This window comes from Anarhichas minor, unplaced genomic scaffold (assembly GCF_050575085.1).
Source record: "Anarhichas minor isolate MPS153535 unplaced genomic scaffold, ASM5057508v1 ptg000007l, whole genome shotgun sequence".
Lineage (NCBI taxonomy): Eukaryota > Metazoa > Chordata > Actinopteri > Perciformes > Anarhichadidae > Anarhichas > Anarhichas minor.
Window position 1 is genome coordinate 12,403,270 of NW_027466453.1, and position 15,467 is coordinate 12,418,736.

The 15,467-nt window shown below is 43.3% G+C and overlaps 1 protein-coding gene across 1 annotated transcript in view; it reads left to right on the plus strand.

Moving 5' to 3' along the window:
• The window catches only part of LOC142944766 (BAR/IMD domain-containing adapter protein 2-like), a 47,802-nt gene that overhangs the window by 9,895 nt on the left and 22,440 nt on the right, over nt 1–15,467 (plus strand). The window contains exons 2-3 of the mRNA XM_076085875.1: nt 2,042–2,117; nt 5,248–5,334. Of these exons, the coding sequence (XP_075941990.1) occupies nt 2,042–2,117; nt 5,248–5,334 (163 nt within the window). The remainder of the gene's footprint in view (nt 1–2,041; nt 2,118–5,247; nt 5,335–15,467) is intronic.

A 15,467-nucleotide genomic window follows, 5' to 3' on the forward strand; every position in this document is an offset into this window, starting at 1 on the left:
CTTTGTGGTAGCGGGGGGGATGAGTTCATGGTAAACGATGAGATGACACGGTGCCCTCTGTAAAAAGTAATCAGCTGTGTATTCGAGTATTAATATGCTCTCTTTTTTTAAATTTTTTTTTTTAGAGGACATCTCTTCCTTCAGGAACAACTGTTTTTAAAAGAAGTTTCTCTCAACAATCTCACTGTGCACCCGTCTGTCTGCTCACTGTTGTTACTCATTTACACTTTTAGCCGCAATGACCAGAATTTAAAAGGGTGTTCCAATATTTTATACACAATTTTCACCGGTTGGGATGCTTCTGGAAAACTATAGAAACAATTAGAGCTGCAACAATTCAAATATTTAGTTGATCAAGATAGAAAATAATAGGCAACTATTTTCATAATTGATTAATCCTGTTGTTTTTTTTTCAAGCAAAAATGCCAAACATTTGCTAGTTCCAGCTTCTTAAATGCCAGGATTTTATGTTTTTTTTTGTGGTATACAAAGGTCAACTGAATATATTTTAGTTTTGACTGTCAAAATAAAATAAGCTACCTGAGACTTAAGACAAAACATTTGATCAGTTAAATCGAGCAAACAATTGGGAGATTAATCTATACTTAAAATAATCGTTAGTTGCAGCCCTAGAACAAATCTATAGTAATACTTGGATAAAAATGTTTGCATGATGATCAGCACAAGTGAACCAATTTAATTCAAACTATTTACAATAGGTATAAGGCCACATCCTTTGTTATTGGTGGTGACTGCATCTTTTCCAGTTTTGGCTGCGCCGGCTTTAAATGCAAGCGCAGTCATGGAGAGTAGTAGTAAAATAGTTACTGTTGGTAATCACGGTATCAGTGGTTTATGTGTGACTCACTGGTATTTCTACTGTAGGTGGGTCGCGCTGCACTCGAGCCCCTTGAACCTCAACTCCTGACTGTGATACACACCACAGCAAAGCGCACATGCACATGTACCGTCCTATCCAAATCTTGGCTCTCATTAAAAACAAAAGACAGACGGCAAGATGACTGCAAAAATGCTGATGTCTGACTGAAGATGAGAGGCTTCTGATTTTCAGAATGAGCTGCGGGATTGTTTCAGGTTGACGCTGGTGGTGGCGCCTTGCCATATTATTCTGCCACAGTGTGAATCCAGACTAGAAGTAGATTATGAAGTGTTCTCCTGCAGTATTGATGGCTTGCGTGTCGAGACTGCTGCTGCAGCAATGTTGCGGTCGTCTCTCTGTCCCCTGGCTTTTCCTGGCTAGCTGACTGGGGACCGGCTAATTGGAGGAAGCCCTGGAGGAAGCACAGGAGGAGGAGGAAGGAGAGGTAGAGGAAACGATGATGGCGGGAGATGGCAGGCATCATGCATTCTCCGCATTTACCGACTCTGCCCTCAGTTTAGTGTGATACTGTATCTCTGCAGTAACTGCTGCCATAACAAAAAAATCTGCTTCGTTTCTAGATTGTTTCTTATGACAGCATACTTGCATTATATAAAGATATATATATATATAATGTTATAGCTGTAATTTTAACTCTAAATGCTGATTCCTTATGGCTATGTCTGTAGAATCTACAATTCTCTGTTCACTAGCAACCACAATGACTCTTGGTGTCCGTCATCTATCATGCTGAAAGGTAACACGCATCCCTGTCGATGTCACGTTTTAGTCCCACGAGTATCTATCCCACTCCTCCTCCGCCACCATCATCAACCCCAGCCTCTCCTGCCTCATCCCACCTGGACTATTCCTCACTGTAAGAGGGCAGAATGTGGGTGGAGGAAGCCATTCCTGCCCTCATCAACATTCAAGACAACCACTTAGTGTGTCCAAAGATTCTGTCGGTGCCTATTTGCTTCTGTGCGAGACAGATTCTGTGCAGCTGAAGGAGGTTTGTGTATGTCAGAGGGATAGAGCGAGGCAGGGAGTGCGATAGAGAATGAATAGAGCATGGTGTAAGTCTTTCTTCTCTGCCCTTGACCCCGCTCTGTTGATAAGTGAAACCTGTACCTCCCATTTATCTCTTATTTTCTCTTTCAGACCATCATGGAGCAGTTCAACCCCTGCTTACGGAACTTTGTTGCCATGGGGAAGAACTATGAGAAGGCTCTTGCCAGTAAGTCCTCTTTTCTCTTTTATTTTCTCCGTGCTCCCTTTTTCGCTGCAGGTTTGGGCAGACGGCCAAGCCAGCACTCTCTCTGTGTCTTTCTCGTGTGTATATATATATAATCTCGTGTGTATATATATATAATCTACCTTTTCTGTACTCGTGGACTCTGACGGATACAAGATGCCTCTAATCTGATGCAGAAGTGAGGATACCTCTCTGTCAGCAGTCAAATTCACAAAAGAAAAGATGTGGATGTATGTTTGTTTCTCCCTAAACACTTACAGCGGTGCATCAAGCTTTTTGAGATTTAGGCTAACCTCCCTCAGTCCAACTAATCCAGCAATTAGTGCGTGCCCCCCCCCCCCATTTTCAAGCCTGTGCTTCTTTCTCCTTCTTTCCACCTGACACACACAATAACTAATCCTGGCCTTGGTATAGGTAGGAGACAGACTGGCTGAGCCATTAAAGACACACTTTGCAGAATTGGCTCGACCCAAGGGACTAAGAGGCTCTGCTTTGCGGGGGCAGGGGGATGGGAGGACACACTTCCACCCATATGGTGCAATCACTGAAATTAGTCGGCATCAGAAATTCCAAAAGGGCTCCATGGGGTAGGCTCGCTAGATCTGGATATGGACACGTTCCAGGTTTTCTAACACGGCAGTGAGTCGCTAGTTCTGACAGCGTTTGGTAAGTGTAAAAGCAACAGATGCATACAACTGAGTGACTCCAACTGCCTACGGAACACAGCCTGGAACTTATTATACAAGTCCCCCAACGGCATGATGGGGCACGATGCAAGTACAGGAAATGATCGTTGTCCTGATTAAGGATGTGGTTCTTCCACCTCTTCTCCTGAGTGAAGTGTGAGTGATGGATCAGTAGCTCTGAGATGAGCCCCTCTCCTATCAATTGTCTGTCTGCCTCACAATCAGAGATCCGATAATCCTCTCCGTCTGTCTCTGTGAGCCCCTCGCCACACATTTCATTCGACAGAAGTAAAGTATTCGTACATATCCAGCTTATCTACTCAGCCACCCTTCAGCTGCACACACACACATATATATATATATATATATATATATATATATATATACACACACACACATACTTGCTCCCTCGCTGCTGCAGCATTGGGCAAGAAGAAAGAGTCTGCTGCTTGGAGAATACTTTCAAAATCTGCTGTAACTCCCACCATCCTGCTCTCACCCCCCCCCCCCCCCCCCCCCCCCCCCCCCCTCCACACACCGCACATGTGCAACCTTGCGTGTACAGACACACACATTCACGCACACTCTCCACATCAAGGCAAGCAGCGGGGTGTGTTTGGCATAATGAATAGCAATCAGCCGCGATGCTCTGGAGGCTCTGCTCTCAGTTCTCAGGTGTTTACCCCCCCCCCCCCCAGCAAAAAGAGGAAGGTGGAAACGCACGCCGTCTACTGCCGTTGACTCAGCTGTAATTGGGATTAGCATTAGCATATGTGCCTCAGCCTGGGAGCAGAGCTGCGAGGCTTCCAGCCTGGGAGACTTCCTCCATCGCGGGGCTGCATCTGTCTGCTAGAATTAGCCTGCCCCTGCCAGGCTATTGTTGTAAATGTGTCTTTCACCTGGCAGCTGTCTGCAGGCACGGGGCCCCCCCATCTGTCACCTGGACCGCTGTTGAATTCACCTCTAAAAGCGGCGTCCATTATTCACTGGAGATGGGCCGATTGGCAGGCTGTATGGCAGTCGGGCAGAAATCACTGGAAGCTGACTCTGCCCTGTGTGACCTTTTATTGGCCAGCACAGCAGCAGTTGAAATAATAGGGACTGAAGTGGATATTGATCTGGACAACCAGGAGTACTCTTGATCTTTATTTAGGCGGCGGGAGAGAAGAGGAGATATGGCTGCTGATTAGGTTAACCGTAACCTCACTGATTGTTTTTTTGTATCCTGAAGACATAGAGCAGAGGTCAAGCATTTTGTGTGTGTGCACACAAGTCTGCACATCTGTGCATACATGTGACCTCCTGTTCTACTTGACCCGTGGACTCTCTTACTGTAAGAAGGGATTTTTTTTCAGCAAATGGGTAGCCCCATTAGATTGTAAAGGCCTTTAGAGTTGCATTACTACACCTTCCATCAACGCCAGAGGGAAAGACTCCTTTCGCTTCCCCCTCCTCCCCTAAAAAAAAAGAAATGCTGCAGTTTGGGCCACAATACAGCATCCAGTGTTGCAGAGAGACGCCGCAGCAGGTGGAAGCTTTGTCAATACAGGTCTCCTAGTCACTGTGTCAACCTGCTGTCCAGTGTTCAGACATATTGACAAAAAAAGATGCAATGGAAGAAGGAAAAGGCAAGTGTTGGTTATCAGCATGTGGTTAACACCGTGAAATTACTATTCACTTGGAGACACAGCTATTGGCTGGTAAATATTGCTTTTTGTAGTCCGTTTGGTCGTAGATCAAGAGACCAAGTATGAAAAATGCGGCAAAATGTACTCAAACACATGACATCATAAAGTTAAACGCACATAACAAAGCTGATTGGCTCACTGTAATGTGTGTGTGTGTTTGTGTCGGGGGTTCCAGTTCTCTGGAAATTGTAAAAACTGAGTTTTGTGCAGCATTCAGGCGTCGCTGACTGTGATGTGTAGGGGGAATATACTTGGTGCCAAAGCCCTCTAAATATTCAAATTGCTCACATACGCTTTGTGCCGATAATAAACCAACTTTCCTTCTCGTTATGCCACCAAGCCATGAACAAAACATAACAGCAAAACGCATTTGTATGCTCGTGTGGCTTCCCCATCAGGCACAGATTAGCTGTCGGAAAATAATTTCCTCTTTGCAATCAAGCGTGCAGATTGTCAACAAGATGATGTTGAGTAATTGCGTTGCAACATCAGTGCTGCTTATTTTCTGGTGGCGAGAAGCTTGGGGTTCAGTGTTTCAAAAACTATCTGAGGAAAACCAGAAGTGGAAGGAAAGAGAGTGCAAATGTTTTAGGCCAGACTGCTGACGGCTTTGTTTACACGAAACTAAGATGTATTACAGTTTGTCTTCTCCTATTTAAAGAGACACGCTGCACTGTTACCTTTAACTTAATAACTCATCCTGCTTTCCTTTTTGTTCTTGCTTCTCTCCGTCTCCAGACGTGACGTTTGCTGCCAAAGGGTACTTTGATGCTCTAGTCAGAATGGGTGAACTGGCCAGTGAAAGTCAAGGATCCAAAGATTTAGGTAAGTGACTGACATTCAACTGATGACCAGCTTTCTCTCTCTCTTTCTTTCTTATTGTTAGGAACAACAGCAACATCGGCTCATACAGACTCTCGTGATTTGCATTCAGAGAGACGCGTGTGTGGGTCGATACAAGAGGTTGTTTACTTGATCTTTTTAGTCCTAAAGCAGATTCGATTTTGTTCTCGGGGAAACAAAGTGTTACCAGGAGCGAGCTGGTAGCTGAACACCATTTATTCACAACACGATAGTTGAGATTGTTTTGGGAAAAAGCCTTTTTATATTTCTGGTTAGCAGTTTGTATTGATTCTGTGTGAAAAAATTGCATCCGTAAATCCCATGTTAGACGTCTTGCACCTTATGTGATGTGTGTATGCCATGTCGATTAGGTGTGCGTGTGTGTGCAAACGTGTGTGTGTGTGTGTGTGTGTGTGTGTGTGTGTGTTCTAGTTAGAAACATAGTGGTCAGTTGGCAACCAACACCTGGTCCTCTCATACTGAATTGTTTCCTTGGTGATCGGTGTCTCTGAGCGAGTCTGTGTTTGCCGTCACCGTCCCGTGGGAAATCAGCTCCTGTTTGTAGAGATTCCCTTTGCACTGATTGGGCTTTTGACTGCTTGATCTGCGTGTAAATAGCTGTTGATTTGACGGGGCCTTTGTTGCAGTGGAGCTGGGATCTAGTTTGGGTTTCCTTCAGCCCAGCCAACAGGGACCGACATGAAAGTGCTCTCAGGATGTTTTATTCAGCAAGCGTCCCTCTATCTCTCCCTCTATCTCTCCATCTCTGCGAGGTTTTCCATTGATACAGCAGCAGTATCTCCGTGTGGTACTGAGCCTCGCTTACAGTAGCGGGTTCTTCCAAGCCAGGCATCCTCAGCTGAACTTGTCGAAATAGAGAACAACATGTACGTGATCTGACTGACGGCTGATCTAATCTCTTCTTGCGCCGAACAACACTGTGGCTCTTACAGCAAGGGGTTATTTAATAGAATAGGTTGGGTCAGAAACTATTAAATGTGTGTTGACACTGGTCGACCCTCCTTCGTTCTTACACATATTGCTATGGTAATTTTGGAAATTGCGCATATGTGCGAGTGTGTATGGTAATGTGCCCAATTGCTCACCTCTTTTGTCACAAGTTTGTGTGAGGGAACTATAAACTGATCTAATTTCAAAAGCCCTGCCTGGAGGAGGATCTGCAATGGACTGGATATTTGAAATGACTCGTCCTCTCCGTCTTTACATTTGTCTGTTCATCGACTGAATCGCTCTGTGCAGTTGTACGGTTGTGGTGTAGCTAAGATATTAGCCCCCTGCTGTTCACCGTCAATCTCCAGTACGATGCGCCAGCTACACCCAACTCCCTACTGCATGCCATTGTGGTTCCCCGGAGAAGAATCGATGTTTTATTTTCCAGCCACCTGCTCTCGAGTCCCCGCCCTGAGGTCGCCACCGGTGCCTTGACCTCCTGTCAGACTGCGTGCAGGGATGAGTCCCAAAGCTCAGAGTTTCCTGTTAGACCGGGGGTAGAGCACAGAAATAGCCACAGATTGGAGGAAAAGAGAACGCTGGAGGTTAGCCAAACAAAGCACAGCTTATGTGCTATGTTTTCAACCAATATCTCACATCTGTAATATTTGCCTTGTCAGATATCGATCTTAATTCAATTAAAAAATTATCTTTTTAAATGTCTCTATTGAATTTAATACCAGCACTGCAGAGTGCTTTTATTTGTTCTATTCCCCACTGTAACGTTGTCTTTATTACTTCAAAAAATAACACCAAGGGGATATTAAGGCTCGGAGAGAAGTATATCTTTGGTCTTAAGCGTGATAATTGTCGCTTGCTTGCTTCATTTCAACTACACAGGCTCCGTCTTCAAGATTTGAAATTGTTGCCCCCAACTGATAGAGACGGACACGAGTGTGAATTCAGGCTTCAAACACGACATCAATGATTTTCCACATTCAGATCGGCCACATAATCAGTTGGTATCATGTTAACGTTGTGTGTTTGAAGAATTATCGAGTTGATTGGCCGATTGTTCCAAAATATATATGACATATTAAATATCTGCTTTGTTCTATAGCCGGTTTCTATTTACGCATGCTCGTACGATTGAGTTTGAGCTCTTGTTGCACTTGTTTAAAGCCAGTTAATTCCACGGAGGCTCAGTAAGAGACGGCCTGCAAATGGTCCCACCTACACACCTAAGAGCCGGCAGCTGCTCTCCATCTCTTCCTCCCTCCCTCCGGTTTTTCTTCTTCCGTTCTTTCGCACGCATTAAAAGTATGCTTTAGCAGGGAATTGAATTACCTCGTGAAATAATGCCCGCTATTGCTGTTTGTTTTTTTTGTCGACAAATTAACATGCACTCTACTCTGGCTTGAGTCTCACTTCATTCCTTTAGAACACAGTATGTTCCCACAGGAATCCACCCTTGTGTGTATGCACTGTATGTGCATGCATGCTTACATGGTTGTATGCATTTTTTGTGCATATATTGTTTGTCATTTCTATGTGGTTATACAGTATTGAGTGCTCTTTTAATCCACTTGTGTATATCTCTGCCTAAAGAGACAGTCAGCCTTTCTCTCTCTCTTTCTCTCTCTTTCTCTCTCTCGCGCGCACGCCAGCCCCAGTACTCCCACACACACTCCCTCCCACATATCCTCCTCTGGTTGGGCTAATCATCGCCTGTCACTTTGCCACCCACACACACACATTCATGCACACGCACACACCTGCCCTCCCTCCCTCTCTTTCCCTTCTCTCCCTCGGTTTCTGCTATCCTCCTCCTCCTTTATCCCTCTTCGTGAGGAAGGAGTAAGCACTTATTACTTCAGTGACATCTGTGGCTTTCCTACCCTTCTTGGGAAATGCAGGAAACGTAGAGTTTGTGGGGCTGAAAATATTTACGACAATCTTCTCCGACCAGCTCGGCTCCACTGTGTTTATATTCCTGAACTGAGGCTTGTTATTTTCCACCCCACCCAGAGCGGAATAGTCCTGAAATTCCTAGTATTTTGATTGGTCATCATTCCTAGAGCTCCTTTATCTTTGTTGAAACTGCCAGAAATCCAACCAATCAGTCACCTTTGACTTTTTACAAAAAAAGCTATATCAAATGGCTCAGAGTCAGTTGAATCAGCTAGGAAGTGTATGTACATTGTAGAGATTACTTCTTCTGCAAACTCAGAAGTCTTATCTTTCAATAAGTTCTTCTCCAGATTACTTCTCACATGGTTTGGTTGCACGATCATGCGTTTAGCACATCTCTCTTGTTTACTCAGTTTGTGTTAGCGAATAGATTACAAAAGAGTCTAGTTAATCCGACCCATTGCGTGCCATGTTGCCCTATCAGTTGACTGTACGTTTTCAGGAACACCACCCACTGGAGTACAAGGCACGGCCTGTGGCTTACTGTGACATTTTAAAGGGGACATATCATGGAAAACTCCCTTTTTCAGAGCTTGTGCACATACATTTGGGTATCTGGAGTGGCTACCAACCCAAAAACTGTGAAATAAGAAAACCCAGTCAGTTTTTTTTTTTTTTTATGGGCTGCCTAGATCAGAAAACATGTGAGTGAACAAGCCATTCAGATTTTGCCCCGTCACATGCAGGCTCATTAGAATATACCACACAAGGCAAACTACCTTTGCAAAGGAGCGATATATTTTTCTCACAAGCCAGTCAGAGCATACTGGGCTTTTTCAGGAGGGGGGGGGCTTAAAGAGACAGCAGCTGAAAGGGAGCGTTTAGGACAGAAGGGAGAATACATGTGTACAGACAGACATTATGAGACATATCATGTGTTTTTTGAAAATTAAAGCATGGTACACATGTTCTGGTAGAACCCCAAAATACAAATCTGAACCTAAAAAAATAGTATAGTATATCCCCTTTAATTAGAACAGATGATTATAGATTTTGAAAAGTGACGGCTGTACATCATTGCTGTTCGAGCTCACAGACATAAATACTGTTTGCTAAAAACAGACAAGAGTCACTTTATTAAACCAATTTGTATGTGTGTTTTACATTTACTGCACTGACAGAATGGTAAAGAGGTTATGTACCATATTCTAAAGGAAATGGGTTTCTGTTTACCACTCGCTGGTATGGTCAGCCTGTTCTTTTAGCGTCCTCGGATGAAGTAAAGTTTGAGACCTGCTCTGTACCTGGCTGGGTGGGTTCCACTATGTTGCTCTTTCACTGTTGGGCATTATGTAAAAGTCAGACTACAAACTACTAATTCTAGTAAATGTACGTATTTCATTTTTGCTATGGCTTTCCTTCATCCTATCCTCTGGTTAACAATTAAAGTAAACTCTCTCTTGGGCCTTTTGGCTGATTAGTCTGTTTTCTAGAACCTGGAAAGGAATGTGAAGTGCTTACAGTTCAGCCTCCCAGCCAGAGGAAATCAAATATCTTTCTCCCCTCTTATCAGCTGCTATAACCTTGCTAATTGCCATGTTTTAATAACACACATGTATGATTCAGCACAAAGACATGTCTTTTGGGAAATTGCCAGCATTGGAGAATGAAATGGGGTCACATTGTAGTCAACCAATGGATTGCTTAGGTAGGTTGATGCTGGTGAGAGGGCCCACAAAGAAAAAACCCACCTCATAGCCCTCCCAGTAATAATTACCGGAGGAAAAAAAAGGTTCACACAGGGAAAATGAGGCTGCAGACTGAGTATATTAACGGATCTGGGACAAATGCTTTACATTTCTGCTGAGAAATGGGAGACATCTAAAAGGCTAAATGATATGTCGTTGTTAAGGGCAGAGGTTAGGTTAATAATGGTGGGTAAAGCGTTAACTCTGACATGCTGAATTTGAATAAGCACCCACGAGTACACATACTGTATACACGCAGCTCTCTCTCTCTCTCTCTCTGTTTCCCTCTGTCTCTCTGTCTTCAGTATGGCCTCTCTCCTCCTCCAGCACCTGTCCCTGTTTAAATGAGAGCAGAGGAGCTCTTTTCTTAGCTCTGTCCCAACATCCCAGGGGTCCCTGCCTTCTCCTGCTCTATTTCTGAGATACGCACTGCATGATGGGAAGCCAGTGGCCCCCACACTCTCCATCCACACTCATTCACATTGCCCTTCATTTGTTCGTGGAAGCGGCATTTGTGCTGAAGGTGAGGCAGATGCTGCTGGGATGGACATGGACGAACTTGCACAGACAACTCTCTTTCTCTCTCTCTCGCTCGCTCGCTCTCTCCTTTGCACATGTACTTGCACTTTAGTAGACACTTGTGAGAATAATGGATCCATTTACATTCTGCACTGGTTACACCGGCATGCAACAACGTAAAGCCCCACAGTCAGTCCCATGCTACTGTGAAAGTGTGATCAAACCAGTGAGTCCACACGTTGAGTGATTTGATTTTGTGATGTGTGCAAATCTCCATTTTGTTTTTAGGCATGTGGGTTTTAGTCTGTCAGGATATAATGCAGGGGCTCCTGAAGTTTTTGTCATAGCGGAAAAGACTGAGGTCATGATTTTTTCATTATATCATGCATCATTTGTGATGTGTTTTGCATATGTCATTGCTCTCATACCCTTTTGGCCCTCGTTTTTTTTTTTTTAGGGCGTTTAACTGGCTGGATCAAATAGAATACACTCGGAGACACTCACTCAGCCACTCCTTGAATCTCCATACCTCAACAGGTAGATGCATGACTCGGCTCTGCTACACAGCTTTGGAGAAGCGGTATCATGAAAGCTTAAAATGGTGTACGAGTTCACGTCGGTTTCTTTTCTGTTACATTGAGGTATCGCTGCAATCTCGAGGGATTTTCCCGATCACTACACATTTTGCTCCACTAAACAACTAAAACTAAATTATTCTGCCATCTTTTTGGTCTCACTATTATTTTAGCCTATTTCTACCTCCTTTGTCGCTGTACGTTTCACCCGAGTTTGTCAAATCAATCAACGTTCTTTTTAATTCATCACTTACGCGTTCAGCAGCGAGTAAAAGCAGATACGATGTCATTGTGCTGCAGTGATCAAACTTTCTCTCTGGGGACAGAGTTTAAGTCACGCATTGCTTTTGCAGCCGTGTGTAGGTTTCTGTTAAGTTATTGAGCCTCTGTATCCTAAAATCTTGTTTCAATCCCGGGAGACGATGTGAAACATACATAGGTTTGTATTTGATGAAGGATATCACACAAGTCAGGTTTTATCATGAAGATATTTTTTTGGAGTGTACAACCAGCTACAGTTCATGACCCCAGCAACAGGATTAATGAAGACGCCCACTAAGATGCTCTGGACCACTCATCAACTCTGTGGAAGGTAACAGGCAGCAGGTTAAGACATATCAGCTATGCAGCTATTTAGCTTTTGCATAATAAGGGTGCAGGAATTGAAGAATTGTAGAGCTGACATGTTGTAAAATGTTAGTTTTATGTTGGCTTTCTGTTTGCCTCAGCCCAAAGTCCTGCTCCACTTCTGAATTGCCTTTTTTCATCAGTTATTGAGTGTGACACCTGTGTTTTATGTCCCTACTCGAGGTAATTGGGTTAAAAGTATTTGATGTAACCTATTGTGAAATACTAAGTTAAAGACCTAATCATTTTTGTTCAAAAACGTATCCAGACAATGCACGGCAACCTACCTGAGACCTTCTTAAAATAAATGCAAAGACTACTTGCAGTAGCACTGTGGCCCACTTCTCTTTGACCAGTCGTACATGTTTGCTGTTGAGCCTTCATTATGGCCTAAATGCATGACACCATTGCTCACTTATATTGGGTTAGTAGGTTGAACAGCTGTGGTGGCGGAGCTTTTTAGTATACATACTGCATATCAATAGTTTTCTCTTGTGAGAGGCTATTTGAATGGGCAAAGTGGGAAAAGAGTTCAAACTGAGTTTATCAGTTCACAAAACTACAAAATCATTGTGTGAGAGAGAGACTAACAGATCAAGTGTGTTTTAGATGTTGTGTACTCACACACATGTACATATACACAAACACGCACGCATGGCCACCCAGACTCTCAGCTGTTATTTACGTCTGGCACTTTATGCCGCTCCCCCATTATACCTGCCACTTGTTTGGATCCCTTATGACTTGGCATGCTAGGTAAGCAGATATTACCATCACCGTATTTAGTCACACACACACACACACATACTGTACACAAACACTCCACTTTCCTCCCCAGGGAAGTGTAGATGCTGATGTGATGCTAGCTGATAGTAGGGGTGGAGATCTTTTGAACAGTGTTTTGTAACGCTTCACAGCCGCTGCACCTCCTCTTGCAACTTCTCCCATGGCAACGACCCTAACATTATCCTGCTTCCATGACAACCCGTAGTGAATCCGACTTGACCTTCACCAGTGATTCAGTTTCTCTCCATCCACCTCCATTCTCTCCCTCCCTCCATCTCTGTCTCTCTTGTTCTCTCTGTTCAACATTGCCAACTTCTACTTTTTTTTTTTTTTTTTTTCATGCTCCCCACATTTTGTCTTTCTCTTGCTCTACTTGTGTGGGTGTATCATCGCTTCTGTTACACAAGCAGTCGATGCATCTACACAAGCCGATGTCATACTTCAGGGGACAGTCTGTTCATATGCACCCAAGTCGATGCTTTCCCTCCTGTGACTCAGTAGTTTAAGCTTGCGGGCATGTGGCTGCTTGTCGCTGAGCTTACAGGTGCAGATCAACCTGAGCTCACCTCCCCACAGAGGAACTATTGTATTCTCTCAACCAGGGACACGGGCAGGGTCGAAGCGAGCCGGGAAATATTGATACAGCAACGACGAGCCTTTGAGAGTTTGCTCGCTGCCGTGTGTGCGGTTGTGTAGCCGTGTATCGAAAATGTTCACACTGTGCGCGTTCATGAGTTTGTCACTGTGGCTATCGACCTGTCGTGTCGCTCCTATCGCTGGTATGCGGATATCCTCGTCAGGCTGGCAGCTGAGCTTTTTTGCACTCGGTCTCACAGGTTGTGTCACGCCTGCCAGATCATTTCCGCACAAAATAAAATAAACAATAATGTTGCACAGCACATTCAAATGTTTCCACACTATGCCTCTTTATTGGTTCTCGATTGAATTATCTGCTGTTAACGTCCCCTGAAGGTTGCAGTCTAATCGTCTGTGTTGTTGTGTGATTATGATATCAAAGTTGCCATGGTAACTGTTTGCATTTCCAAAGTGTGAGTACATATTTTTGTCCTCTGATGCTGTGGCATCGTACCCAGTAATGAAACTGCAGATGACAAGATGAGATGTCTCTCGCGGATTCATTCATTCTTTACCTTTTTGGCGTCTTGCAAGCACCCTGTCCTGCCAGTTTACTTGACGTGTTTACGTGTGTGAGTGTGAGTGTGAGAGAGAGACACACACATAGAGAGAGAGAGAGAGAGAGACTGCGGCACAGCGATGGCTGCTCATTTGTTAATTGATCCAGCTAGTTGAAGACGCCGACAGAATGCCAGGGTTTCTAAGCCTGACGATCAGGGATGAGTATCTGTAAGCTGCTTAGCCGGCCTGCTGGGAACTGACGGGATGCTTTTCTTCTCTGCTCCTGTGAGGCATGAAAATCAGCAGGTTGCACAGTGGGCAGAAGGCCTGGCTCACTGTGGTATGCAGGAGCTGTGGGGGCCAGTGGTTGCACTGAATTTGGCATGCATTTAAAAGAAACCTCATTCAAACACGACTGATTTTCGGCACACACTTAACATGTTTCTACATGATGAACGGGTCAACAAGATGGTTGAAGTAGAGTTTGACTTATTAGTAGGTCATTAGTTATATTGGAGTCAAACCAGTTTAAAAAGGCCCATGATTGTGCAGAATGTTCAGGAATTCATCTTTTTGCTGTTTACCTCTTACATTTAAGTCATCCTGTTTAGCGTTTAGCAGCAAAAACACACATTTGATAAAACTCATTATAATTTACTTGTAAGCCGATAGAAGTGTTTAATATATTTGTCAACAACTGTAACTCGTCCTGTGGGTACACGCACCATTAGTGGAGGCTTGTCTTCATAGAAGTTGTTATAATTGTTGACAAATACTGAACATTCACAAAAGAATGTGCTCATATCTTCTTCCAAATATATATATATATATATATATATATATATATATATATATATATATATATATATATATATATATATATATATATATATATATATATATATATATATATATATATATATATATATATAAAATGTTATAAACCATTTATTACATGTTTATACACTACTTATAAATAAAGTGTTGGCAACCTGACAACACAAATGAAGATTCAACTTTCTTTCCAGAACATGGATTATATATTGTATTTGTTTGGCCCTCCCCTATAGTCTAACGCTCCAACCTGCTTCACTGTCTGTCTGTAGCTATTTGCCTTGTACGTGTGCTGACTGTTGTGATGGAGACCGCTCCAAAGCCCTTTGGTAAAGACCAAAGTTTTTACTGAAACCCCTTCAGCACAGGTTCCGGTTTCACTTATTTATCATTTTGTTATCGGTTGAGATGTACTCTTACAGGTCCACTTTCAAAAGAGGACACAGCAGGGGGAGTGCGAGATTGAAAAATCTGATGTGCACTCTAAGTGTTGCACTTCAGTATGCAGCACCTACTCCGTCACAAATGTCCAGTACTTACTTCTCTGTACACGGCATCCCTTTCTGCAGTAAGACAGTGATAAATAGCATTTTACCACAGTTCAGTTTTGTCCTCGATGGGGCTTCACTTTTGCCAAAATGTGATGGATCTTTATAAACTGCAATTTAAATGCTATTGCTTTCCTGATAAATGCGATTTTTATAAATGATACCATAACATGACCTGTCACAGCTTTATTGATGTCTTCATCGCAGACCTCTTATTGAGCTCTACTTACTTCTCATTAAATGTCCACAGTAATTTACATATAATGATAGAATGTTTCTTTAATAATCACTACAAGCTATTATTAATGCTAGCTGACACCACAGGTTTTCACCAGGCAATAAGCCATTATGTAATATGTCAGAAGGAGCTAAAGCTAAGGGGCTTTGGACCTTTTGGTCATGGAAATGTACGTGTGTCTCATTTCTCTGTACATGCAGATCTCACTCTGTCTCTTATATGTATATGTGTCTGTCGCTCA